This window comes from Euprymna scolopes, chromosome 15 (assembly GCF_053919585.1).
Source record: "Euprymna scolopes isolate OS-2025 chromosome 15, ASM5391958v1, whole genome shotgun sequence".
Taxonomy (NCBI): Eukaryota; Metazoa; Mollusca; class Cephalopoda; order Sepiida; family Sepiolidae; genus Euprymna; species Euprymna scolopes.
The window spans coordinates 8,182,729-8,210,228 of record NC_136496.1 but is presented as its reverse complement, the minus strand read 5'-3'; the positions used below and the strand labels follow the sequence as shown (position 1 = coordinate 8,210,228).

Below are 27,500 nucleotides of genomic sequence, written 5' to 3'. Positions count from 1 at the left end.
ATATCAAATTCAATGAATAGTCAGACATGAGAGGAAGAAACATTACTTTTCATCATAATTAATTGTTTGAGAAGAAAAAATATACTCCATATTTTATTCATTTTTTTTTCATGGTTTGTCCATTGTAAACGTATACTTCCCCACCCCCCTCTGCAACATACTCCCTGTTGTCCAAAAATTCTGTCCACTGTGGACAAGAGCGCATTAATCTTTACAGAATAAAAAAAAATTATTTTTAAATAAAATACAAAAAAATGACAAAAAATACGGTTTTTGAGAAACATAAATACATGTCGACCGACGTTGAGTTTTTGGTCCATATAGTCTCGTGTTTTTTTGTTTTTTTTGATTTTGATCACGTGGCGAGGACAGAAAAACACGTATGATAAGTCTTGGAGCAGATTATGTAAGAAAAAAATTAACTGTTTGAACTGGATGACAAAAATGGCTGACGTATATCAATTTTTGATTTTTTTTTTCGGGGGGGGGGGGTCTTTTGTTTTAAATATTCTTTCCAGAGTTTGTTTTTCTTTGTTATTTTTTTTTATCACTTTTTCTTTTTAGTTTCTCCAAAATATGTCATTCATTCCATTTTAGGGGGTCAAGCTTGTGTTGTTTTTTTTTGTTGTTGTTGCATTTTTTTTTTCACGTAGAAGAAGATGAGAGGACATATTACTGGTTTTCAACCTGAAATAACAAATAAGAAAAAAGAAGAAAAAAAGACATTAATAATCATGCATAGGCAAAAAAAATATATTTGACGATATTTCTGAGATTGGATATACTAGTGTTCCTATTTACTTGCCTCCCCACGAGGGCAGAGTTAGACACAAGGTCAGTTTTTAATGTAAGGAAAATTTAGTTCCTCCCAGAAGAGAGCACTTTGGATAGGAACAAAAATAAAAAATTTCTAAGACATTAAGGATTTCTCTCCCACTGACCGAAAACAGAAACGTTGAAGTGTAACATCAGAACTGATACTACACTGTGATCTTGGCACGACGGCCATTGTTACTAGGGTTAGTAATGATTATGTTATCATGTTATTTGAATTTTTGGGGCCACTTTTCTCATTTTTAATGTTATTTTTACAGGTTTTTGGTCTATCTAACACACGACCTTCTTCAGTTGTATCCTATCGGTTATGGAACCCTTCTGTCTGTATATACATTCGTTATCGATCTACATAACATTTTAGATATTTAGTTTCAGTATTCATTTCGACAGTGCTCACTATCTATGTAGAGATAAGTAATGAGTTTTGAAAATATATATGGTAATTGGGATACACACAACTCTCTGCGTTTCGTTCACGTGGGGGTTCGTCTAACCATTGCATGGAATCGATTGCTTGGTGTTTTTATATATTCGCACGACGAGATAGAACTCTGATACTAGTATACATTTTTGCTCATTAGGATTGAGCCAGCCCCACCTACTAAGTATTCTAGGTGATACACGAAGCGCAACTTCGTGTTGCACACACTTGAGATATCACTATTCATTGCGGCAAACGTGTGATTTACATGCAGGTTCAGGGAGACATCTTGCAGCAGACTGCCGATACACCATTACGTGGAGTATCGCGTAGCCGGCACAATCACGCTAATACACCGGTCCGCGCCAGATCACCGAAGTTAAGCAATGATTGGTCTGACCAGTACAAGATTGGTGACCATTGGGAAAGGCTAGTAGGTGTATATACCGTGCCGAATCGTAGAAATGTCCAGGTTGGTATCTGGGGGCACGTTTAATTCACCAAGGAGCTGCACCCACGAATAAAGTTAACTGGTGCTTGGGCGACAAGGCGGTACTCCACGTATATTCCCACGTATAAAAACACGAAATACCATCGATTCCATTTAATAGCTTGACATATTCTCACAAAGAAGAAACACAGAAAATCCTGTTAAATTGCGATACACACTTCCAAAACCATACATGTATTTATATATACTAGTCGAACTCGTGGAAATTCCACGGTCGTTTAAAATTTTCAAAACACATTATAAGAAGTAAATAAAAAATTAAAACAAATAACGTCGAATTTAAAACCATTTTTAGCAAATTCTTTTTTAAACTTTAAAGCTAAAAATTTAAAACAATTTAGTTTTTTTTTTCCCAATGAAAATTAAACACACACACATTGAATAATTTTTATATAAATTATAAATTCCGTTGCATTTTTTTTGTCAATTTAAAAAATTATATAAAAAAAACTTAGTCTCCTCTAAACATGATTTTTTTTAATAATAAAATATATTTGCCAATTTAAACCGCTCCTTTAAACACACAGTCATATTTTATGTAATTTTTGAAGGCGAAAGTGATTTAATGATTTTTAACTAATAAAGTGGGAATATAAAGGGAGGTCATTCGTTTCTCATACATAATTTTTGGGATGGTGATGTCTTTTTTTTGTTTTTTTGCGATAATGATGATTTTGTGACCTTACACGTACGGACATGTAAATTTATATCAAGACATTTTTATAGGAATCTGAGGTAATAAATAGTGATGTGTAATAAAAGTGGTAGGATTGTGCATCTACAAACAGGAAAGATACATCTGAAGATGGACGGAAGTTACACCGACCGAAACGTTGTGAGATGTTGTGAAGATAGCACTTTAAATGAGACCAGTATTTCAAATAGTAGAAATAGTTTTAAGGCTCCCAAAATGCATACTAGAATTGGCGTTTATTTATTTATTATTTTTCAGATATTTATTCTTATCTCGTTGTTATTGTTATAACACCAGGTTTCGACCAACTCATCCTCGTGGCGCAGTGGATAGAGGTATTGAATCGTAACGGTTCCAGATGAGCATTGTCTGAAGATTTCAATCCTATCCAAGGCAGACTAGAGGATTGGTTTGCCAAAACGTGATGAACCAACAGCGACAACTATGGAATGCAGTAATTACTGCGGAAACAGTAAAGACTCAGCATTTCTATCCCGTCCCGGTTAATCACTTGAAAAACGCCATGGGATGAGTTGGTCGAAACGTTCTGAAACAACACTAACTACGAAGATGAAGATAACAATCCGCAAATAAATACATAAATACAATTACCGTAACTTAACTGAAAGGATTCCAATTAAAACATAATAACATTTCATAGAAATCAGCGTTGTATATAAAGTACTTGTTAAATTAAAATTCAGAAACATTATAGGAAAAAATTGCTCCATCAAGTCTCATGGGAATGAGATAATGCCTGAGGGGATGGCATAATGACAAGAAGATTAGATAATACATGATCCCTCCCAGAAAAAAGAAGGTAATACCTGGTTTGATGTTATAATGCGTGGTTGAAATATAAAGATAGCGTAGCTAACCAATCGTAAAATAACTCAGTTTAGTGGAAATATAAAGAAAGGGCTTTGCTAATTATCAACAAATTTATTCGATTGATGTGATGGAATTATAGAGTAAGATTTGAGAGCTTACCTTCCCTTTATGAAGTGAGTTTGGTTTTTGGTTAGTGCTGTTCAAGAACTGCTCGCCGATATAAGCAGTAATGGTGATTGGCGCTGCGCAAATCGGCGTTGCATTGATAGAACAGCACTGTAGCTACTCTGTAGTCGGGTGCTTTGGCTCTCAAGTCTCTCTTTCAGACTGGTGAGAGTCTGCAATAGCATCTGCTTTCGGTGCATGATCACGTGCTTCTGCAGTTTCTTCTTCTCTTGCACGCGGATCTTCTCGGCCTCTTTCGCCTCGCGGATCTTCTGCTCGACTAGCTGCTTCTCCTGGCGAAGCTTGTACACTTTTTCTTCCAGACTGCTCTTGATTTCATTCAAGGAGCGTCGCGGGATAGCACCCGCTACACAACCGCCAGAGTCCAGCATAACACTGCCGGCGGCAGCAGCGGCGGCGGCAGAGACGGTTGAAGCAGATGCATCGCCGGTGACCCGTGCACGGGCACCGACACCAACACAGGCACCGGAAGCCTCACCGGTGACCATGTCACAAACATCGTCAATAGAAAGTCCTATCTCGGTGGGGATAATGCCGTTGACGCTTCTGCACGCTTTCTCAGAGGCTTCGAGAGCGCGCAGTTCGTCTTCGTCTGATGAACAGTCGGTGGATCGAAGTACCTTTATGGCAGTCTTGTCAAGCGTAGCTACAACTTCATCGTCCGTGAAATCGTCTCGAAAAAGGTCGAGCAGATCTCCCTCTTCTTCTTCCTCTTCCTCTTCTTCATCTTCCTCCTCTTCTTCTTCCTCCAATGTCCATTCCTTTCTGTAGATTCTTTCATCTACTAATATCTTCCTTCGAATGTGCTTTTTCTCGACAAGCTCCAAGTCGTCCTCTTCGTCATCTTCTTCCTCTTCTTCTTCAGCAGTGGTGATGCATTCAAAGTCTTTGTCCACTTCCGAAGAAGGACTGTCAAATGTTAGGCTCGAATAGCCAGTGTCCGTTTCTCGTATGTCAGTAAGTTCGGAGCTTAGAGTCGAAGACATGATTGAACTGTCTAGGTCGTTGCTAATGCCATCCACCGCCATTCCTTCATCGCAGCTGTCGTCATGGCAAACGCTAAAATCTGAGCATGTGCTCCTGCGTTTCTCCTTTCGAAGGCTCTCCTCTGTGAGAAGATCTTGGATCGAGAGATAGCGGGCATTTCGGGGATGGTTGTTTTCAGCTTCCAGCAGGTTCTCAAGCGTTTCCTCGTACTCAAAGCTGATCCGATGGTCAAAGTAACCATCGTCATCTTCCTCTTCCTCCTCCTCTTCCTCCGTAATGGAGCCGGTTTTCTCAGCAATGGGCGACTGTTCGTCGCTGTCCGACAAATAGTAGCCACGAAGACGGCCTCGACATCCTCCACCGTAATTCAGGTTAGTGAGTACAAATTTACGAGTCCAGCTACGGTCTGGCCCGAGCCGGACGCGCTCGTTGATACTTCGTAGCTCACCGCTGACTGCCGGGTAGGAGAAACGTCCCTTGGACTCGTGCGGCGATATCATGGGTGAAGGTGTTGAATGTGAGGTGAGCGATGATGAGGAAGACGAATAGGTGGGTGAGGTTGACGGTGTGGGTCTTGGAGAGGGTAGCCAGGGGTTCGTTCTGATACGGGACCGGGCCTTCGGAATGCTGTTGTTTTGCTTATCGGTCGAGCAACTGCTGGAGCTGATGCTCTCCTCGCTGTCGGCCGTTTCGACGTTGTCCTGCGATGACGTTGACGAAGAGGAGGATGCCATTATCTGAGAGATGTGTTTATCGCAGCAATCGCACTTGCTGTCACCCATACTGCCCTTGAGATTCACGTTGAAGTTCACCAGGTCAATGCAGTCGATGGCGTGGCACAGCGTATCGATATTCTTACTGGCACACACGCCACCTTCAATATGGTCCCCACTTCCGGTTACGACGCACCCACCCGGTCCACCTGAAGTTCCTGTGCAACTGCTGGTGCCGCTGGTGCTTGTCGATGACGTATGCGTGACGTCACTTCCGGAGACCACGCCGACGTGGCTGCTGAAGCATACATTTTTCACGATGTCGATGTCCCCCTTGACGATCGAGTCGGGTGACATGTCCGTGGCGATAAAATTGTTGCTGTTTCGGTCGTACTGCTGCGTTTCATTGTTCAACACCTGGAATGCCGGCTGTTTTTTCTTTCTCACCCTCATTCGGGGTAGAGAACTGGCCATGAACTGTCGCAGCTTCATCTTGAATGCAAATGCTGCGGGCCCCTAAACCAACATTCGCTAACCCCTGAAATAAAGAAAAGAAAACAAGCATTAGAAAAAATAGAAAGCTCATTAAAGATAGCATTACATTTTCAATTAGAAATGACGAAAGATTAAACTTATCATTATTCAAGGAACATATGTATATATATATATATATATATATATATATATATATATATTTATATATATATATTAGGATAAATAAATTCCAGTATATTTCCCAGTTCTGATTCAATTACAGACTTCTTACTAAATTCCCGATTCCGGTTAAATTACATATATATATATATATATATATATATATATATAATATACAAATATAGTATATATATATAATATACAAATATAGTATATATATAATATAATATATATATATAATTAAAAAACTCAAATGACCTTGCGCATGCGTACATAAACAGAAACCATAACAATGTATACAAATAAACACAAATCGCGACTTTTGCAGAATTTGACCTGGGCACTTATTTAGAAATTATTATTTAATATGTGAAGAGCGAGGATTTTTGCAACTATTCTGTATTAAAAGTATACTGTCGCAATTTTCTTAAAAATAAATCAACTTTGACCCGTTGACAACATATTGTTTTACTGTGTACGTTTTCAGCGCCCCAATTGTTTCTTTTCGCGTTTAAATTAAAAGATATATCAAAATTTTAATCTAAACTTTAAGCATTATGGTATCTGTTCAGTGCACATTTACCTATAAGTATTGCAAACCACTTATAATTCAATGGCTGTAAGTTTTTTTTCTTAAATAAACAATTGTAAACAGAACGACTCAGAAATCTATCTATATTCTTTTTTCATTTTAATATACTTTCATAGAAATGTTTCTGTTATGCCACAAAAAACTATTTTCTTTACATCACAAGTGTCACGCTCATACATTAATTCCATAGCTAATATAACATACTGACCCAACGGGTCACGGGTAGTCTAGTATATATATAAAATTGAACTTACAAACATCTAGTTAAAAGTCGACATTTCTACTCTGACCCAGAATATATATATATATATATATTATATTTATATACATATATATTATATTTATACACACACACACACACACACACACACACACACATATATATATATATATATATATAGAGAGAGAGAGAGAGAGAGAAGGCGAGAGAGAGAAAGAGAGAGGGAGAGGGGAAGCGATGGAAATGGACAGAAGGGAGAGGGGGAACAGATTTTCCAGCACATCTTTTTTTCGCCTGATCGATTCGAATATCTAAGGGAATAGATTTCAAAGTGCCTATCTCTCAGCCAAATACCAAAGAGAAGCAAACGATGGCGGAATGTTAAAACGCTCCAACACGCATGCTCGTGTTACTTTCTTTGTTCTTAGCGATCGATAATTTCAGGGCCAAAAAGGAGGAGCGACAGCAGCATTATAAAACGTCGACAATGGTGACGTCACGTTTATATTTTTTTACAAGGAAATCACCAGTTATCAAGGCCAAGGAACGACTCGAGGATAAATGTTAAAGTGTGTACACTGGTCAAAAGGACAATATCATAGTAATCGTTGGAAATGTAAATTTGGTAAAATTGGATTATTTAAGGGGAACGGCTAATCAAGAATTTGTTTACAATGGACTTGAAGACGGCCATATTGTAGTCATCTGGAAAGCAGGTAAATGGAATAGAGTTCCACAGGTGTGCAGTTCAAAGAAAGAACCTTTGTTCATGGAATCTACATTTAGGTTTAAGCACGGATAAAGAGTGAGGGAAATTATTGGCAGTATTTTCAGCCAAACGTGTGTTTCTCGTAAATATTTGGCGAGGGCGGGGTTTTGATTAGAGCTCAGATGAGCTCTTGCCATGAAAATAACGATAAAACAAAGACAGGCTCGCAACGTGTCTTCTGTGAGAAAGACATTGCAGGGAAGAGAAAAGGGCACCCCCTTTAGGCTACGGAGTCTATTCTGAACTCTGTCAAGGCAAGATAAAGTCTTCCATGCAGAAATATGAAACCATTAAGTCCACAGCAAAATCAGTTTCTTCAAAATGTATTCTTTCTTTTGGTCTTTTGCACACTACATCTGTATATACATATAATAAGTTTTGGTACTTGTGCACTTTGCCGCCGTGCTGAAATAATAACGTAATTATTTTGAAAGCCATTCTCATCATGGGAAGGAGAGGGCGTTTTGTAACTATTCTGTGCTTCCATCTTACAATTGAATCATTAAATATATATATATATATATATATATATATATATATATATATATATATATATATATATCGTGAAGCTTGAATTTAACCTGAAAAAATATTTCAAAATAGCGCGGTCGCAAAAGTGTACAAGCACCTATATGTTCTATCATTTCGTTCTAAATAAGGATAGGGAATCCTACCGGATGACGGATATTAACCTCTTTACTATTTCAAGCTTTTTTTTCTATAGCAGACTTATTTACTGATTCTTTTTCAGTTGTAAGAAAGACTTGTCCAAAATGTTTCCTGGTGGAGGTTTTCTGTTGGCCAGAGTTTCATGATATTAGTGTACCATCATAAGCTTTGGATTCTTGGAGCTAATCTGATCTTATCGCTTCTCACAATGGTAGCATGATGTTGATGGGGTATCTTTGAGAAACCCATACCTCTTGCTCCTCTTGTTAGACAGTCTAGGTAGAAACTGGTTTCTGTGAGTTATTCATTACAATGTCTATATATTCCTTTTTTCATTGATTAGACTGTTTATTTCATTTTGTGACACGTCACAATAGTAAAGCTGCATGTTATCAAATGCATAGCTAGTTGGTTAATGGCAGTTACCATGAATTTTTATATGTGTATGTCATACCGTTACTTGTTTGAGTCTATATGTTATGTTCAAGACATTTTTCCCCATATTTATTTCTGTTTTAGAGTCATTAGACTTTGCTAGTTTTAAGAAAGATGAAGGTAAAGAACAGATTATTTATAGAAGTCTCAGTTTCATTAATAAATTAATGAGGAAAACTACAACAAAAAATAAGTTTATCATCAGAATAAAGGGATGAGAAGTGAGGTTAGTGGAAAAAAAACTAAAGATGAAGTTCTTTATCAAGGCATACAAAAACAGCTGAAATAGTAGTGTTAACCGAGGCTTTGCATAAACTGAGACAAGGTGCAAAAGTAAGAGTATATATAGAAAAGAGTTAGTTTTGCGATCGTTTAAATCAGTTTTTGGAAAGTTTATGGGCAGTCTTGCGTTTGCGACAGTTTAAAGCAGCTTTCAGTTGGAGACATTCGATGGTAGATAGCGGCTTAGATTAGAAAGTTTAGACGACAGAAATTAATTGAGAGCAACTGGCGACTAAGATATGGAATTAGCGCTTAGAGGGTCGATGGTGTCACACATGTACCCTGAGCCTGAGATCAATTAAATTCTTTCGAGTTTGTTTATTTTTATAATTGTTAACCCTACACACGATGCTCCACCCTCCATACACATGCACACATACATTTCAAGACTGCATATACATTGTTCATTTCTTTGGTTTGTACATTACCTTATGAACTACACATGTACATTTGATAAGTAACTGTATTGCATCTGAGCATTACATAAAATAATTGCATTATTATATATTTGCTGACAAACATCTTTGTTGTTTCTATACCAAATTATAACAATGCTATCACATGGGTTTCTGTGATATACAAGAATTCCAGCAAAGAATGGCATTTTGGAACCGGCATTGGAGATGCAGATGCGAGAATCAAAATATAGTATTTCCTTTGTCCTGGTGGGTAATAAAATTAAATAGAAGAAAAGGATCAAATTGTGTTATCTTCTTTAGTCAAATTAGACGGGATCTTCCTTGACCGAGGTTAATAAAAAAAGCAACAATTTTTTGCGCAATTCTGAGTGTCCATTGTTAGGAAGCTAGATGTAATTGCGATTAATTATTTTTAAAAAATCGACTACATGACTTTATCTGACTATTTGATAGTAGGTTGAGGTGAAAGTAGGTTTAAGCTCTTTGATATTCATTTCAATCCGGTAATATCACAGCTGATAACCGATATTTAAAAAAAAAACAACCTTAAAAGAAGAGAGAGAGGGAGAGAGATGGGTAGTAATCAGATATACGGACTATCTATACCGAAGCGGCATTCGTCCTATTCAAATTGAACCAGCTTCCTTGGAATGGAGTAAGTTTCGTGGGAATAACACATTCACAAACCCCTTGTCAGTATACCCCCCTCAGGGGAGATAACGATGTTAGATTTTTGCAAGGAGGTGTTGACGTCTTTTTTTACACTAGTGTCACCTCGTATCAAGTCCCGGATGCAACTCGAGGTAAAGGTTTATGAATGTAAGGTAGTCAATAGGAAAATATCGTAGTGATCGTTAGTAGAGGAAATTTGGTAAATTGGATTACTTAAGGAGATGACTCATCAAGAATTTGTTTACATTGGACTTGTAGTCAGTTTGAAAGTAGGAATAACGGAACAGAGTTCCACATGCGCACAGTTCTAAGAAAGAAACTTTGTTCATGGAATCCACGTTTAGATTTAGGCCATATATAGTGTATCGGAAATTAATGGTGGTGGTTTCAGCTAGACGAATTTTTTTCGTGAAAGCTTGGCAAAGGGGGTCATATATTGCAGCTCAGACGAGCATTTGCTATGAAAATAATGATAGCGCAGAGACAGGTTTGCAACGTCTCTTCTGTGAGGATGTGGGTACAGGGAAGAGAAAAGGACATTCCCTAGGAATAGGCTAGGAATTTTATTTTGAAGTCTTCCTCAATACAAACGCTGGCATTCCCAACTGGTCACCCATATAATACTGACCAAGCCCAACGTTGCTTAACTTCGGTGGTATAACAAGAATCGGTGTATCGATGTGATTATGCCGTATATATATAGACAGATAGCCACAGCTGATAACCGACAACAACAACCTCAGAGGAGAGAGAGAGAGAGACAGACAGACAGACAGAGAGAGCGAGAGAGTCGGAAAGAGGAGGAGTAATACCTCATAAGCAGAAAGATCAGAGACTGACAAACGGACACACGAACAGAAACAACAAAACGTGCAAACATCGAAAGTGACAGCTGTAACTGACCTTTGTGCCGCAAGTTAGCGCACATGGGAAGGATTGGTTGAGGTTGACTCTTTAAGAGTTACAGACAGTTTATGGGGGGGGGCTCAATTGTGAAAATATCTAGCAAATAGTATTTCAGATTGAAAGTAAACAGTCTGGTTTTCATCAAGTTTGCTCAAGGCAAATAAAAAAGAGTTCGTGCACGTTTTTTTTCTCTACATGTAGAAGACAGTTTTGCTTGTTTTTTATATGGTGTTTTCCATTTAAATAGACGCAGAAGCAAATCGAAGATAAGAGTTAATGAGTGTCACGTGGCCGATGAGACAACACCTTGATCGGCACAAATGGGCGTCAATGAGAACTTGTTTACATTGGACTTGAAAACAAGCATGTTATGTTTAGCTGGGTAGCAGTCGCGTGGTATTGTGTTCCAGATGCGGACAGTTCTAGGAAACAAACTTTGTTCATGGAGATGATGTTAGTTAAATATTAAATGGACGAATAAAACAATTTTATTGCTTGATATTTTTTTTTTAATTATCTTTTATTTACTATTTTTTTATATGGAGAGTTATTTAAGTCTCTACAGTCGTGGCAGTGTATAGTGACAATATGGAGTTCAGTACAGTTTTGTATAGGCACGGATTTCCTTTTTTCACTCGGGTTACATCTGTTTTTTTTGTTTTTTTTTCTTTCTAATAATATCTGAAATGAAACAACGACAATCCGGAACACATCGATTTTCGTTTATTATCCCTGCAAGCACCTTTGATGTATTGGGGGGGGGCGTTTTTATGTTTCGATATAAAAAGTTTTTTTTATTAAAAAAAGTTTTTTATTTGTTACTTCACAAGTCGTTAAACAAAAATATGTTGACAGCACTTTTTTAAAATTATATATATATATATATATATATATATATATATATATATATATATACATACATATATATATATATATATATATATATATATATATATTTCACAAAAAAAATTGAGATAATTATTAGAAATATAAAATATATTAATAATTTTTTTTTTATTTTTACATCTCCGATCTTTATTTTCAATAAATTTACTTGTAAAAAAATGAATTATTTTGATATCTGGACTGAGGTATTACATTCAAATATATAAACATAATATAAATATTAGTTTCATTTCGCAGACATAAATGAAGGACGAATCTCTTATTATAAGCGCTCCAGAGACATGATAATTATTGCTATAGAAAAATAAGGCATTACAAGATCTGCGTATTTATCGGACTCCCTATTAATATTTAAAATACAAAAATAAACCGGTCGGCTTCAAATTCCAAATTTTTTTAAATATAGAACATTTCTGATTAATCTCTCTCGGACGCAATTCTAAGTTTAATACTTTCGAACGCTGTTATCTTAAATAGTAAATTTTGTAAAAATATTTATATATTCTAAACGGTACAGTAAGGCATCCCCGGTTATTAGCATTTATTAGTGAAACGCGTTACTCTCAATATACAAAAATACTTCTTTTAATATAAAAAATACTTTTTTTATTTTTACGTTTTTAATTTTGTATATTTTTAAGCGATACAGAAAAATATATCAACAGAATATAAATATCGTGTAAATAAATAGAATACTTTATAAAAAATATAATTATTAGTCCACCTCGTATTAATATATCTATATATTTGTTATTTCAATTATAAATGTAGAAAAATATTCTTTATTTTTTTATGTAAATCGCTTCAAACTGAGATTACAGTGAAGGGACATCTGAAGTAGAAATAGTTTATCAAATATAAACTGCACACAGACTACGTTGTCGTGTTCGCCTTTCAACTCTGGCGACCGGCAAAATCCGTATCCAAATCGTAGTCAAAGCCTGGGCTCGAACACTGTTAGCGGTACCACCTATCACATCTGAACAAGCTGAAGTCTTTATTTATTTTTCTCACATTTTTAATGCTGTGATTTAAAAGTACGGACTTAATCAAATGTTAAGACTATTTCTGTCAGTCTTGGCATGTTTTCGCAGACATTCCCTGATTAATATTCATGCCTGTCAACAAAAAATGCTGCTGATGACGGGTTGACGCCATATTGTCGCATATTTTTGTTTACGTCAGGGTCGCGCATTCCACACTCCCTTCCAAATATGGCGCGACTACTACGAATCTCGACCCGGCTCTTCCGCCTCGCGTAAAAAAAAAGTGTCGCCAAACTAGTTTTTTTTTTTTTTAAATTTTATTTTCGAATATTTCTAAATATACTTATATAACTTTAAAAATATGTTATATTTATTTCAATATTTTTAGTCATAACAAACCTTTATTTGTCGCGACATTATATATATATATATATATATATATATATATATATATATATATATATATATATATATATATTCAAATGTATCAAGCTTTATATATATATATATATATATATATATATATGTTAAATTCGAATGTATTCAACTAAAAACAATATTTTAAAACAAGTTCAATACATGTAAAGCTTTAATAATTAAATTATATTAGTAAATTATAATGATGTAAAATTATATAATAATTTTCTGATGTGTGTGTGTGTGTGTGTGTGTGTGTGTGTATGTGTGTGTGTGTGCGTGTGTGCACTTATGGACTTCTTCGGTGTTGTCACCTTAAAATTTGATGTTAGATTTGTAAATACGAGGCACTTCAACAAGACGGTCGTCGTAGTTATCTTATGAGTCAAGGATCAGAGCGCATATGCAAAAAAATAACGAACTTAACAGTATTGATCTGTTGTTTGATCTCCGCCGAGCATACACAGATGACAGGTGGAATTATGGATAAAACCTTGACGACAAAATTATAAATATTATATGTTCAGATTCTTTAAGCCGTGTTAATTATTATTATTATTATTATTATTATTATTATTATTATTATTATTATTATTATCATTAATACTACTACTGCTACCACAATACTAGTACTACTACTACTACTACCACTACTACTACAATAATAAGACACTTCGGAGATCTGTTTTCTTTTAGCAATTGTTTTTTTTTTAATTGTACAATGTGTTTCCCCCCACTTTTTATTAGACAAATCAATTATCGATCATTGTTATTTTTAATTCTTATAAGATCAATATTGCGTTGCTTTAATCTGATTAAAGATGACGACGGATGATATATTTATTAATTTTTTAAGGCAAGGTAAATTGTATATAAAAATAAATGTCTATATATTTTTATTATCTTTTGTTGATAGTATTTTAAATATATTTATATTTGTGGCTGTTGGTGGGAACAAGCAAAGAAACAAACTTTAACGTTGTTATTGATTTAAACAAACAAAAAAATCATTCCATCTGTTATGTTTGTTTACTGAAGATCTGTTACGTCTGCTTTCATTATTTTTAAGACAACATGATACATCAAAAGTAATAATGTTGAGGCTTTCTTTCTAGTTTTCTGTCTTTAAATCTTTTATGACTAAACAAAATATTAAATAAATAAATGTATAATTTGCATTGTCATTTATACTGACTACTGTGGGGGATTTTCGTATCGAGACATTGTTCATTCAAAGATTTAATTTAAAGTAATTACACATGGGATTTTGATATTTTGAGCCGACTGTACAAATGCCATTCCTCGCTGTTTATTTTTTGTTTATTCTTTATAGTTTAAATGGATCTAGATGCGTTGCTTCGATATTTAAACGATAAATAACTCGTTTAATTAAATGTCCAAATCACGACAGGTATTTTTACGTATATATATATATAAATATATGTACGTGTGTCCGTATTATAATATATATATATATATATATATATATTCTATGTACGATATATATTACATGTGTGTTATATGTACTATTTATGTGATAATTATTATATATGTATATATGTGCTAGTTATCATATATATATATATATATATACATATATGTTTTTGTACAATCTTTGCCTGTATATATTACGAATATATATATGTGTGTGTGTGTGTGTGTGTGTGTGTTTGTATTTATATCTCTATCTATATATGTATTATATGTTTGTATTACGAATTGTATTATAATCGGTTTTTAAAGAATATCATTATGAGGAATAATTTTACATATTCACAAAATACTTCAAAGTGTGTATGTTTCTCTTTTTTTTCTTTTTAGCCTGATACAAATGCTGACTTTTTCCCTGCTATGTCAGATATAATAAATCATAAGTTATTATTTTAAATCAAGTGACTTTTTTTTGTACAATAAGCAGTTTCCACTTCCTGGTATTGTAATAATCAATCTGGTATTGTAATAATCAATTCTATTTCAAATGTCTTCGATTTTTGTCGAATGCATCACCCCCTCCCCAAAACCGTTTGTTTACATCCGAACAGCCGCCGACATTCGTAAATCCACGAACGACAAATTTTTCCTCGTGGCATCAAATTCGAGGAATAAAGTCATGTTTCTATTTGTCGAGATGATTCCAGAACTATTGTTTTACCAAATTGTTTTGTGCTCCTTTAAATAAAAATCATTGTTGTTTGTTGACATTCCAAAATACTCCATGTTTTCCGGGTCCAAATATTTGTTTACAACTAAGCACACCTCCTCTGTGTAGTAAACAGCTTCGATGGCGATTTCTTCAAACGTAATTCCAAATCAGTTGTATATCCGAAAATCACCAGCGAAAACAATAAAAACACGTGTCGTTTTTGTAGAACATGTACACCACACATTTCTACTTTCACTTTCGCTTTCACGACATTACAGTTATTAAAAACAATAATTACAATTCCTTGTATCTATCCGCGTATATTGTATTGTTTACATCGGGGAAAAATTCCAGACGTGAAATACGCATATCCAGACGCCGCGCTTTGATTTGTCGGGTGAGCGATGACGTCAGCAGAATGTTTTTGTTTAAGGTGGGGTGGGGGTATGTTTTTATTTTCTTCCACGCCGACTACAAAACTGCTAGGGAGCGTACGACAGCTCATGTAGTAAACACGTCACTACACCTTAAGATTTTTATAACATCCTCACCTTCACTCTTCCTTGTAAACGACGCGCGCCTGTTAAGAACCTTGTGTGTCTTTAAACACTTTCCTATCAAACAACAAAAGCACACGTGTGGTTAAAAAGGTGGATGTTATTATTGCGCAACCAAATCTGATAGTCTTAAAGAAGCGTCCATTCAAACCGTACGTTAAGCGACGAATATGTTGTTTCAAACTTAAGCTTGACAGATAAACGAAAATGATATTTTAAACTGAAGCGTGGCAGACCGACGAGAATGCTATTTGAGAGACGAAAGAATTTGTTATTTTGTTAAAGTTTTACAGTAAAATTGTCCTTTAAAGCTTAAACGTGGAAACCGACGAACATGCTACGTCTATCTAAATCCAGATATTAAAATCAAGATGCCATTTAAAACATCAGTGTGACAAAGATGTCATTTAAAAGCTTACATTGACATATAACCTAAGGTTTTATTTAAAATGCCAGCGTGACAAACAAATAAATACACCATTTAAAACGGCAGCGTATCAAACAACGATGGAATTTAAAACTTCAGCTTGACAGACAAAAGAAGGCGTAGTTTAAACTGCTGCAGCGTGACAGACAAAGATTATATTTAAAACTTCAGCGTGACAGACAAACGCAGATGTGTTTCATGACTGCGGCTTGACAGATAAAGATGGCGCTTAAAACTTGAGCGTTACAGATAAACGCAGGTGTCATTTATTACTGCAACGTGACAAACAAAGATGCCATTTAAAACTTCAACGTGATTAACAAACTCAGATGCCATTTATTAATGCAGCGTGACAGAAAAAATATGTCATTCAAAATACCAGCGTGACAGACAAACGAAGATGTAATTTAAGCGTCACCGTGACAAATAAACAAAGATGTCATTTACAAACTTTAGCATGACTTTAAACTAATGTGACAACAAAACGGACATGCCATTTGGAACTAAACAAATATACACTCAATTAATCTATGTGTGACGGACAGACAGGGATATAAATACATAAATCTATTTAGCCCATTGAAAGGTAAACGGGCTATAAGAGTTCTTATATTCCAGAAACCACAGGTATCAATAGCTACTAGAAATATTACTGTGTATTAAATGTAATAGTTATGTTACGCTCTTACAAACGTAATTGACCACTGTGCCTTTGTCTTTATTTCTTCAAAAAATATACAGAACACAAACACACACACACACACGCACATATACATATATATATATATATATATATATATATATATATTGCATGTTGAGAAGTGTCGTAATGAAATCACAAGCTACATAAGAGATAATGCGAAACATTTTGTAAATAAAAGCTGCAACATTGCTCAGTGGTTGATAGTGTTTGTATAAACATTAATAATTCACTTTTTTGTAGCCTGTGCTGATTGCCTAACATTTAGTATCGGCGACTCTCTAAAACACGTAGTGCATATTTCTTTACCGGCGTTGATCAGCTGATAATGTGAGGCTAACCACACACCATAACAACTGACTTCATTTCTGCATCCGACCTTTATTTCTCTGGGGCGAGTTTAAATAAGATAGTTTAAATAGTTATAGGTAGTGATGGAAGAAGGGGTGTGAAGCGTTGGGAAGAAAGGCAGATAGAGGGGAAGATGGAAAGGGAGGATATGGTGACTGATCGATAGACAGTAAGAAAGAGGAGGGTAGAATAATTAAAAAAGGAAAAACGGAAACAAAAGCCGAATGTTTTTTCTGTTATCGCTGAGGAGGTGAAATGTGTTTTTAAAGCAGATTAAAAAAAAACAAAAAAGAATTAAGTAAATTCTTATTTTGCTCCTGACAAATTTCATTTTTAAAAGATGCAGGAAAAGTAACGTATCTGACTGATGTTGTAGATGTGGAAGAGCACGAACACACAGACAAACACATTTCGAGTGACAAACACACAGTCAAACACTCTTTGACTGACACACTAACACAGATCAAATAAAGATGTTCTACTCTTTAAAAATGAAACCCATTAAATAATTGCAAGATTCGTCTAATTAAAAAAAAAATGGTCTTTGAATCTGACTTTCTGGAACTCTGACTAATGGCGCTGCAACGAATCCAAAAAATTAGATTGGCAAAGGGGAGGAGAACATTAATTGTATTTTCATACCGATGAGTTTCCAAGTATTAAGGCCTGGGGCACTCGAGGACAAAAGTTAAAGAGATCGTTAGTTGGACAATGATTGTCACTAGATGAGAACCTAAAACAATGGGTGGGATTGGCAGAAGACGGCTTAAGGAGAAATAATTTTTCGGGATGAACGACCCTACAACTGCTTACTTCTATAAGAGACTTAAAGATGATCATGCTGCAGTCGACAGGGAAGCAGATTGATGGTATCTTGTTTCAAAGATAGATAGAACGTTTTACGATAGGCGATTTAGAAGTAATGCCTTCTATATTTTTTTATTAAGCCCGAATGGATTAGAGAAAATTGCAAATTGCATTGTTATAATGAGTGAACGTATGCATTTTTAACGTGAATGTTTGATCTCTTTGTTGCAGATATTGACGGTATAAAACCCTAAGAAAGAACATCTGTCATGGGTGCGCGGTGGAAGCAGAGATGAGTCATTGAATTCCTGTGGAAAGTGAAATGAGAATTGTAACCATGTAGACAAAACAAATTCTGAAGCAAAAATAATCGCTCGTTTTACTAGTACCACTCCCGTCTTTGTAGGCCTGCAACGTTTTTTAGTTAAAAAAATAGAAGTCTTTACTTTTCGGACAAACCTTGTATGACAAATCGCGCTCCAGACACCCATGCACAGCAATCGTTTATCGCTGGCAAAAGTGAATTGAGAATGGTTGTGACTATATAAAAAATAAATTCTGGGGCAAAAAAGGTCGCTCGTTTTAGTTGTACCACTATCATCTTCGTAGCTCTTGAGGGGTTCGTGAGTGAGGTTGAGGGGCTTCGGAACTCCTTTCTTAAAGAGGACCAAATGATTTATATGTAAAAATTAAATGGCTGCAAACATTTACTTATCGATCTTTTTTACTGGAAACAGATGTGATACATAACTACAGGTGCAAGGACTTTCAAAATGGTTCACGAAAAAGAAAATTTAAAAATAAATTAATAAAAAATGCAAAAATGTTTCATTAAATAAACAACAAGGAAATGGTTGTAAAAATTATCATCAGTTTATATGAAAATTTTAAATTAATGTTTTTCATATTTATTTCAGAAATTATCCTGTTAGTTCTCCGTGATAAACCTTTATCCTTGCCAGGGGCTCCGTGGTATCCTGAAATTTGGGAAGCCCTGGTCTAATATATAGAACAGCATCCTCATGCCAATTCTTTTTCTGACATACCCCTGTACAGAGAGACATTAGACGCTCAATAGCAGTGTCTATCACTAATTGTTGACGTGCATAACCAATTAAATAAGCGATACATCTTATCATTCCACTTTATAATCGGTGTGAGGTAACAATATCCTCTTTTTAATTAGACGTGAAAGCTGTATTATTGTACAGATTAGTGTAGTAAGCCGATTAGTCTAAAAGGTCTCTTTATTTTAATGTTTTCAAGTTTATGAATTAAACTAATTATTGTATTAAAGCATTAATTAGATCATCTTGGTTTCCTTAGAAATAGAAATTGTGAAAAGTAATATCTTAGCGATCCAGCTGTCGTTATTTCCAGCTTTGCTCACTTTTCATGCAAAACATCTCCATGTTTTACCAAGGGAAGATGAATACGAGCCACACAAGTTGTATAGCCTAGAGGATGTATTCATCTAAATCAACAAGGAGATTAAGAACACCTATAGCGATATCTGATCGAGTACTTGGACGATGGTTAGTATTACAAAAAAAATGTGATGATGAGAGAAAAAGGATAAGATAAGAAGATATCTCACTCCTAATGCAATTCTCTATCTATATAAAAGCCAAGTACGTGCAAGGATGGAATACTGCTGCCAAATCTAGGCTTGAGCTGCTAAAAACAGCCTATCCTGCCTTGACAGAGTACAAAATAGACTTCGTGGCTTAGTGGGTGATACCCTTTTCTCTTCCGTGCAACCTCTCTCCCACAGAAGTGACGTTGCGAGTCTGTCTTTGTTTTATCGTTGTTTCCACTGTCAGTAATTTTCCCCAGTCTTTATCTGTGCCTAAATCGAAACGTAGATTCCATGAACAAAGCTTCTATGGAACTCTCTTTCGTTTGCCTGTTTCCCACCTGACTACTTGAATCCTTGAGAAGACTATTATTACCCCAGTTTCAGCTAAAAACACTGGCAATTACTGTGTGTAATCAATGGTAAACAGCTTTTGCGAAAACGCAAAATGATTTTGCAAACACAAAATGATTTTAAAAGAAATAATATTTAGAAATCTAAAAGAATTCGTTAAAAGGAATTTCAGACAACACTATTTGTTATTTCATTTACCTTTTTGTCCAGCAAATGAGACAAAAGGTCAAGATTGCGCTTGATAATTTTCTTTTTCTGTAGAACGAACTGGATTCGAACATGAAACAGAAATGTTTTCAGTCCGCGTTGACAACCATTTAGTCATCGTTATCCTATTTAAGAACACCAGTTGTTACTGTCCGTGCATAATCGAGGACAAACACCTTTTCCTAAACCCACTCATTCCATACAGGTTATTCAGACCCAAATAGCAAGACTTATGGCATATCGATATTTAATTCGGATTTGCCTGTTCTATACATGTTTTGATTTCTATTACTACGAATATATTTTATTTGGATTCCGCTTTTTAGATAAATACAATAAATAGAAAACAGTAATTTTCCCCTTTATAGAATGCAAGGACTAAAGGACTATATAAAGGGAGCGAGAGTTACGCGGCTGCCGAAAGGAAACCCAGGATTTACTTTTTACTCTCCTTCAATTATAGCGTGGGGTCGAGTTAGTAAGAAACCTTTCAGACTACAACAATTAGACTTAAAAGCGTCTATGTCCGCTAGAAAGCAGCGTCGTGGTATTGTGTTTCACAGATGGATAATTCTAAGTAAAAGAAAAAACTTCGCTCATGGAAATTATGTTTAGTTTTATGCACAGAGCGAGAGGGGTAAAGATGCACGTATGCGTATAAAACTGCATACGTTCGTTACAAGTATATAGTTTATTTATGGCATTAATTTCTAACCTGATTTGCTTTTTATTTCGTTTACCTTTTTAATGCAAGGACACACACCTTTTGATACGGCCTATTGTAGATTAGTTACGCCTTTCAAGTACATAATTTAGCTCATTATTCTTTCGTATGCCCCACCCGTGTACCCACCGACACGTCAGGTAACGCCAAGTCAAATTTATGGCTGGTCATTCAAATATAAGCTTATTTCCTCAGCAATTACAGTGGGGGCTACCTGGACTTACACTAACCATGAAAATGGGGTAACTAATGCCGGAGAGACGGCTCCCTTGATTAGTAGTGCTGGCTAATAAAAGGGAGAACGGCGTAATTGTGGTTGACGAAACACTTTAACGGGGAGGGGGGTTGTCATGTCATGTCATATGCTACTGGTACCATGTAACCTAGTACTTCCTCTCTCATGGTCGGGTCACTGGCGACTAAAATGGGGGACCCTAGACATTTTTGGTGAGGAGGGTGGCTAGTCTCCCTGAAGGATTAAGAACAAGATCTTCCAAAGGTCGTATGAACCCTTTTTCTGGGTCAACGGCCAACTAGCTTGAGGGTGTGAATTCACCAGTAGGACAAAAAAAAGTTGCAATCATCACGTATGTATGTATGTATGTATGTATGTATGTATGTATGTATGCGTAAAACTTTCGACAGAGGCGACGGATTTTCACGAGATCGGTATCGTTTTGAAGATCAGGAACAAGTGAAGTTCCAGTTTTTTTTTTTTATATAAAACGTTTTCTAAAAAGAAACAAAGAAGGCAACTTGAAGCGTTAAAGTTGAGATTATTAAATGATGATTTTATATCGAGGCCCACAGATCACTCGAGGATAAAGATTAGGCATCTCTATCATTTTCGGTAATGGGGGAACTAAAGTAGGGTTTGATCATTTAACACGACAGCCTAACATACGATTCAAAACGATCATATTGCAGTGAGCTGGGAAGCAGACTCGGTTTTGTGTTTCATAGATTGGCAATTCTAGCAAAGGAGTTTTTTCTCATGAAATTCTCGTTGAGCTCTAGGCACAGATAAAAAGAACATTTTGACACTGACTGTAGCTATATATATATATATATATATATATATATATATATATATATATACATATATATCTATATATCTATAAAAACAGAGATGTGTGTGCCACAGACGATTTCTGATTGGTTAATCCAATAATCACATCTCCTAAAAAACAATCGTTTCTACGCTCTTACCTTTACCATAAAATATTATGGCTTTATTTATTGTCCATCTTGGAAGGGTTTAATTTTTTAATAACTTGTTATTTACAAATTAAAAAAATACGAAACTATTATGCGAAACTAAACTACACGAAATACGCGCACACACGCACACACACACGTTCACTACCGTCACGTTGTTATGGCAACCAAACCCGCTGACTTCTTTTTCTCATTTCACTCGTGGTCTTAAATTAGATTCGAATAAGTTGCCAAAAAACAAATATATAACAAATAAATGTTATCAAAGGCAAATTTTTCGTGTTTTTATTCAATTTAACATGTTTATTCAGCTCGAAAAGCATACAGTGTTTACCGATGTATTGGAAAATTCAAGATGGCGGCCGATTCTCTCTTTAACACGGTAAGTTTGGAAAAAGGTGTAATAAATAAAAAACCGGTTAAAATACTGTTAAAAACTCGCTCAATATATGTGACCGTGACATAGGTTGACATATATTCGGCGGGTTTTTAATAGTATTTTGTATAGTTTTTTATTTATAACACCTTTTCCCAAACTTACGATGTTAAAGAATGTGTGAGACGCCATCTTGAATTTTCCAACACATCGGTAAACACTGTATTCTTTTCGAGCTGAATAAACATGTTAAATTGAATAAAAACACGAAAAATATATCCAGTTTTTATCGGTTTTTTACCTTCTCTGCAGAAGTACAAAAAAAAAAAAAAAAAAAAAAAAACGGAAGGTACTTTTACAGAATGTTAAACTAATCCTAACCGATGTTTTATGTTTAGTTTAGGAAAAGTCAGAAGAAATAAAAGTCATTATTGCATGAAATATACGTATTTAGTTGAAGTATTGTTTATGTCAATTCTTTCGAAGAAATTTAGCAAGAATACCTGTAAACCAGGAAATCGGTAAAATGTCATCATGGATGAATACTTGTCTATTATAATTTCTACCCTTGACAAAAACTTAGCCATAACAAAAGAGATTTATTGTTCAGATTGTTTTTGAGATTGATTTCTAAAAAGATATTTTATAAATAAAATCGACTTTAAAATTAAAGACTTAAATTACAATAATTGAATTTAAACATTCTTATTTCAATATTTGGCACATAACACCTGCAAAAATGATCACAATGTCAGGATTTCATTTTATTTCAGAATCGATGGCAAATACTAATATTTAACATTAGTTTATCATTTAAGCCGATAAAAAGCCCTTTTTTTTCCGAGTCATAAAAGGATTTGGAGTTTCCTAATCAACCTTTCGGGTGCAGTTGCACGCTCTCAAAATAACTAAAGTGTTGGCTTTAAAAAAATTGGTTCATTAAAACTAAACAGGTTTAGTTTTAATAAAAAAAAAAAAATAAAAAAAAAATCGCTTTGGTAATTAGATATGTCGTATGGTTATCCCTAATCGCTGAATAAAACCGCTAACGAGTTGAATGATTACGACATAAAATTAAACTCGGGTTCCTGAAACGGAAACTTCGTTTGTTTTTGTTTTTTTCTTATCAATATATTTACATTGTTATTTTGTTTTCATTTTCAATCATTCGAACAGTTTTCTTTTTCAAGTAATCCAAGTTACAAAATTCCCACTGTTTACTATGCTAAAATCACAATGACTAATGTATACCTATTAACCCTTATCCTTGAGTGGCCTCTGGGCCTTGATAAGTGGTGACACCCATGTAAAAAAAAAAAAAAATCACTCGAACAGTTTTCTTTTTATAATGTACAGTTTTAAAAGTTTAAAAACTATATAGTTTTTACTTCAGGAAAATTAATGGGTCAGTTTTTACGATGTGCCCTGTTTAAATACTGTTAAAAACTCGCTCAATATATGTTACCGTGACATAGGTTGACATATATTCGGCGGGTTTTTAATAGTATTTTGTATAGTTTTTTATTTATAACACCTTTTCCCAAACTTACGGTGTTAAAGAGGGTGTGAGACGCCATCTTGAATTTTCCAACACATCGGTAAACACTGTATGTTTTTCGAGCTGAATAAATATATTACATTGAATAAAAACACAAAAAAGATATCCAGTTAGGTAGAAAAGTAACTTATCTTGCCTTTGATAACATTTATTTATATATTTGTTTTTGACTATTTTTTCGAATCTATGTGTACAGTAATTTTGCCAGGATGCGGAGGAAAATGAATGAAGGGGGAGGGGAATAAAATAAAAACATTTTGGAAACAGAGTAAGTTTGAAAGAATTGCTTTGCACAGAAAGAAATTAATGAAAAAATAAAATTAAATTTCTTTTCTTTCTTGATTTTTTTTTTAGTTTTTTATGAAAAAGGAAGTCAAAATTAAGACTATAAAAAACAATTTTTATTAAGAGCGAACCTCAGTCGTCAGGTCTGTAAAAAAAAGACGTGGAATAATAAATGTTTTCTAATACAAATTGTTTTTACTTATGTGTTCATTTGTCTCTTTGAAGTTCGTTTGTTTAATATATCGGTTTGCAATATAATTTTGTCATTCTGTCAGACTCAAATTTTAAATCTATATATCTATAAAAGTTAAAGTGTGTGTGTGTGTGTGTGTGTGTGTGTCTGTGTACATTTCCCTACGAAATAACTCTGTCAATTTTTAGTCTACAGACTCGAAATTTGATATACAGGGTACTGAGATTTGGAAAAATCTATGTGATCGGTTTTTAGCCAGAAATTTGGCGATTAAGGGGTCAAAGTTCAACGATTTGAGCTTTGAGAACTCTACCAAACTTCTCCGACAATTTTGGGTCTACACACTTTAAATTTTAGATATAGCTTCCGTGGACATGAATCTAACTTAATAACTTGATTTGAGCCCAAAACAATAAATTTTCAGGGGTCATAATAGGGGTCAAAGTTTAAAAAAATACCCCCTTTTTTTTGTTCAGCATACACCTCCAAACACCCGGGCAACGCCGGGCACCCATGCTAGTATATATATATAAACATGTCCATATTAAAAATCAAATCAAGGACATGGCCAGAACGGCTGCAAACACTAACGTAGTACAGATTCAATTAATTCTGCTATTCTAATGATTCGCTTTTTGTTAATTGCACTATCAGTTATTGGGAGTGTTGACTGTTCTACTAGTTAATCCACCGCAAAAGAGAAAATATATGGATTCGTACATTTTTATCAAAGAATTAGTAAATGTGATACAGTAGCCGAGCTTAATATGCGTAACAATTACACAACTCCACTTACATATACACACACATATATATATATATATATATATATATATATATATATATATATATATATATATATATATAAATTACAATAAGTTTACCAAGGTAATCAAAATGGTAAACTAAAAATATATTATAAATATTAAAGAGTTAATATTTACAAGTAAAGTAATCTCAACCAGATGTAAAAGCTCAATAAAACCGAAAAGGAAATAGAGCGTATAATCATTTGTTCATATATATATATATATATATATATATATATATATATATATATATATATAAATATATGCATATATATACATATATATATACATATATATATGCATATATATACATACATATATTTATATATATATATGCATATATATACATACATATATTTACATATATATATGCATATATATATACATACATATATATAGATATATATACATATATATAGATATATATATATACATATATATAGATATATATATATACATGTATATACATACATATAGATATATATAGATATATATATAGATATATATACATGTATATACATACATATAGATATATATACATATATATACATACATATATATACATACATATATGTACATACATATATATACATACATATATATACATACATATACATATACATATATATACATACATATACATATATATACACATACATATATTTATACACATACATATATATATACATATATATATACACATACATATATATACATATATATATATACACATACATATATACATACATATATATACATATATATACAAATATATATATATGTACGTATATATGCATATATATACATACATATATATGCATATATACAAATATATATGCATATATATACACATATATACATATATAGACACATATATACATATATATACACAAATATATATACAAATATATATATATACATATATATACAAATGTATATATATATATAACTACTTCATTTACTCACATAAAATTAATATACGAAAGTATAGATTTATGCGTAAACTTTAAGTATTTACTTCAAAAGGTGCTCAATTCGTAGGTAGAGCTAGTTAGTACGGAATAGGAACAGGAAAGGGCGCGGTGGATACTAGAAAGCTGATTGGCTAACTAAATCCTCAATAGAAAAGGACCATATAAAAACGATAAACAACCACAGAATTAGCGCATAAGCCTGAGGAATTCTAGAGTGGATGAAACGCCGAATATTCAGTGTAGCTTAATCGCTATATATTTTATAAATTTATATATATATATATATATATATATATATATATATATATATTATATATATATTATAAATATATATATATATATATATATTACATATATATATATATATATATAGTCGTATTACATTTTGATTTTTTCAGCAATATATGAGTATATGTGTTTCAGGTAAGTTTTATTTATTATTAAAAGAACAGACTGTAAAATATTATATAAAAATTGTTTGTTTTGCAGTAAAAAAAAAAAATAAAATGAAATATTCGATTTTCTCCGATAAAAATATAAGTTCAAACACGAATTCACTTACGATATTTTGATTAAATGTGAAATTATAATAAATATTATCCGAATGGAGAGTGGTTATTTCTTTTTAGAACATACATGGACAATCGGTAACACATATTGGTAGACATTTATTAATGCCTCTTTGCATGACCACGTGGTTGAATACCGGAATCTGTTTATATCTACAACTTTATCAGGAAGTGACGTAACGCTGTCATATGCATCGGCCTTCTTTCTCGGTAGCCACGGTTTAAGCCGGGAAAAATTGGGTGCAAAAGTGTGAAACTTAAAGAGATGGAATTTGCCAGGTGAAGGTCAATTGTTTCATGTTTTGATTTTTAATCTTACAACAAGCATGTCTTCATATCTCAGGCATTAACGTCAAAGTAAGAAGTAAATCGTAAGTTAAACGTTTTGGTTTAGATTCTGGGTGGTGGCGTACAAGTCATTTTTTTCTTCTAACTTTTTAAATCATTATTATATATTGGCGCCAAAATGGGAAAATGCATTAATCAAAATAATATATTTAAGCGAGTTTTACGCCCGGGTCCGGGCAATGCCAGAGACCTTCTAGTATATATATATATATATATA

At 33.9% G+C, this 27,500-nt stretch overlaps 1 protein-coding gene across 4 annotated transcripts in view; it reads right to left on the bottom strand.

The window, feature by feature from the left end:
- Positions 1-80: 80 nt before the first annotated feature.
- Positions 81-27,500, bottom strand: part of LOC145293717 (uncharacterized) — a 558,329-nt gene continuing 530,909 nt past the window's right edge. For 3 of the 4 annotated variants that reach the window (XM_080140155.1, XM_080140158.1, XM_080140156.1), the window contains exons 2-3: positions 3,454-5,718; positions 81-687 (exon numbers count right to left, since the gene is read on the bottom strand). In XM_080140155.1, coding sequence (XP_079996281.1) covers positions 3,495-5,672 — 2,178 coding nt within the window. In that variant the 5' untranslated portion in view covers positions 5,673-5,718 and the 3' untranslated portion in view covers positions 81-687; positions 3,454-3,494. Of the gene's footprint in view, positions 688-3,453; positions 5,719-10,795; positions 11,592-27,500 lie in introns of those variants that run through there. The other variant, XM_080140157.1, reaches the window with a different exon arrangement.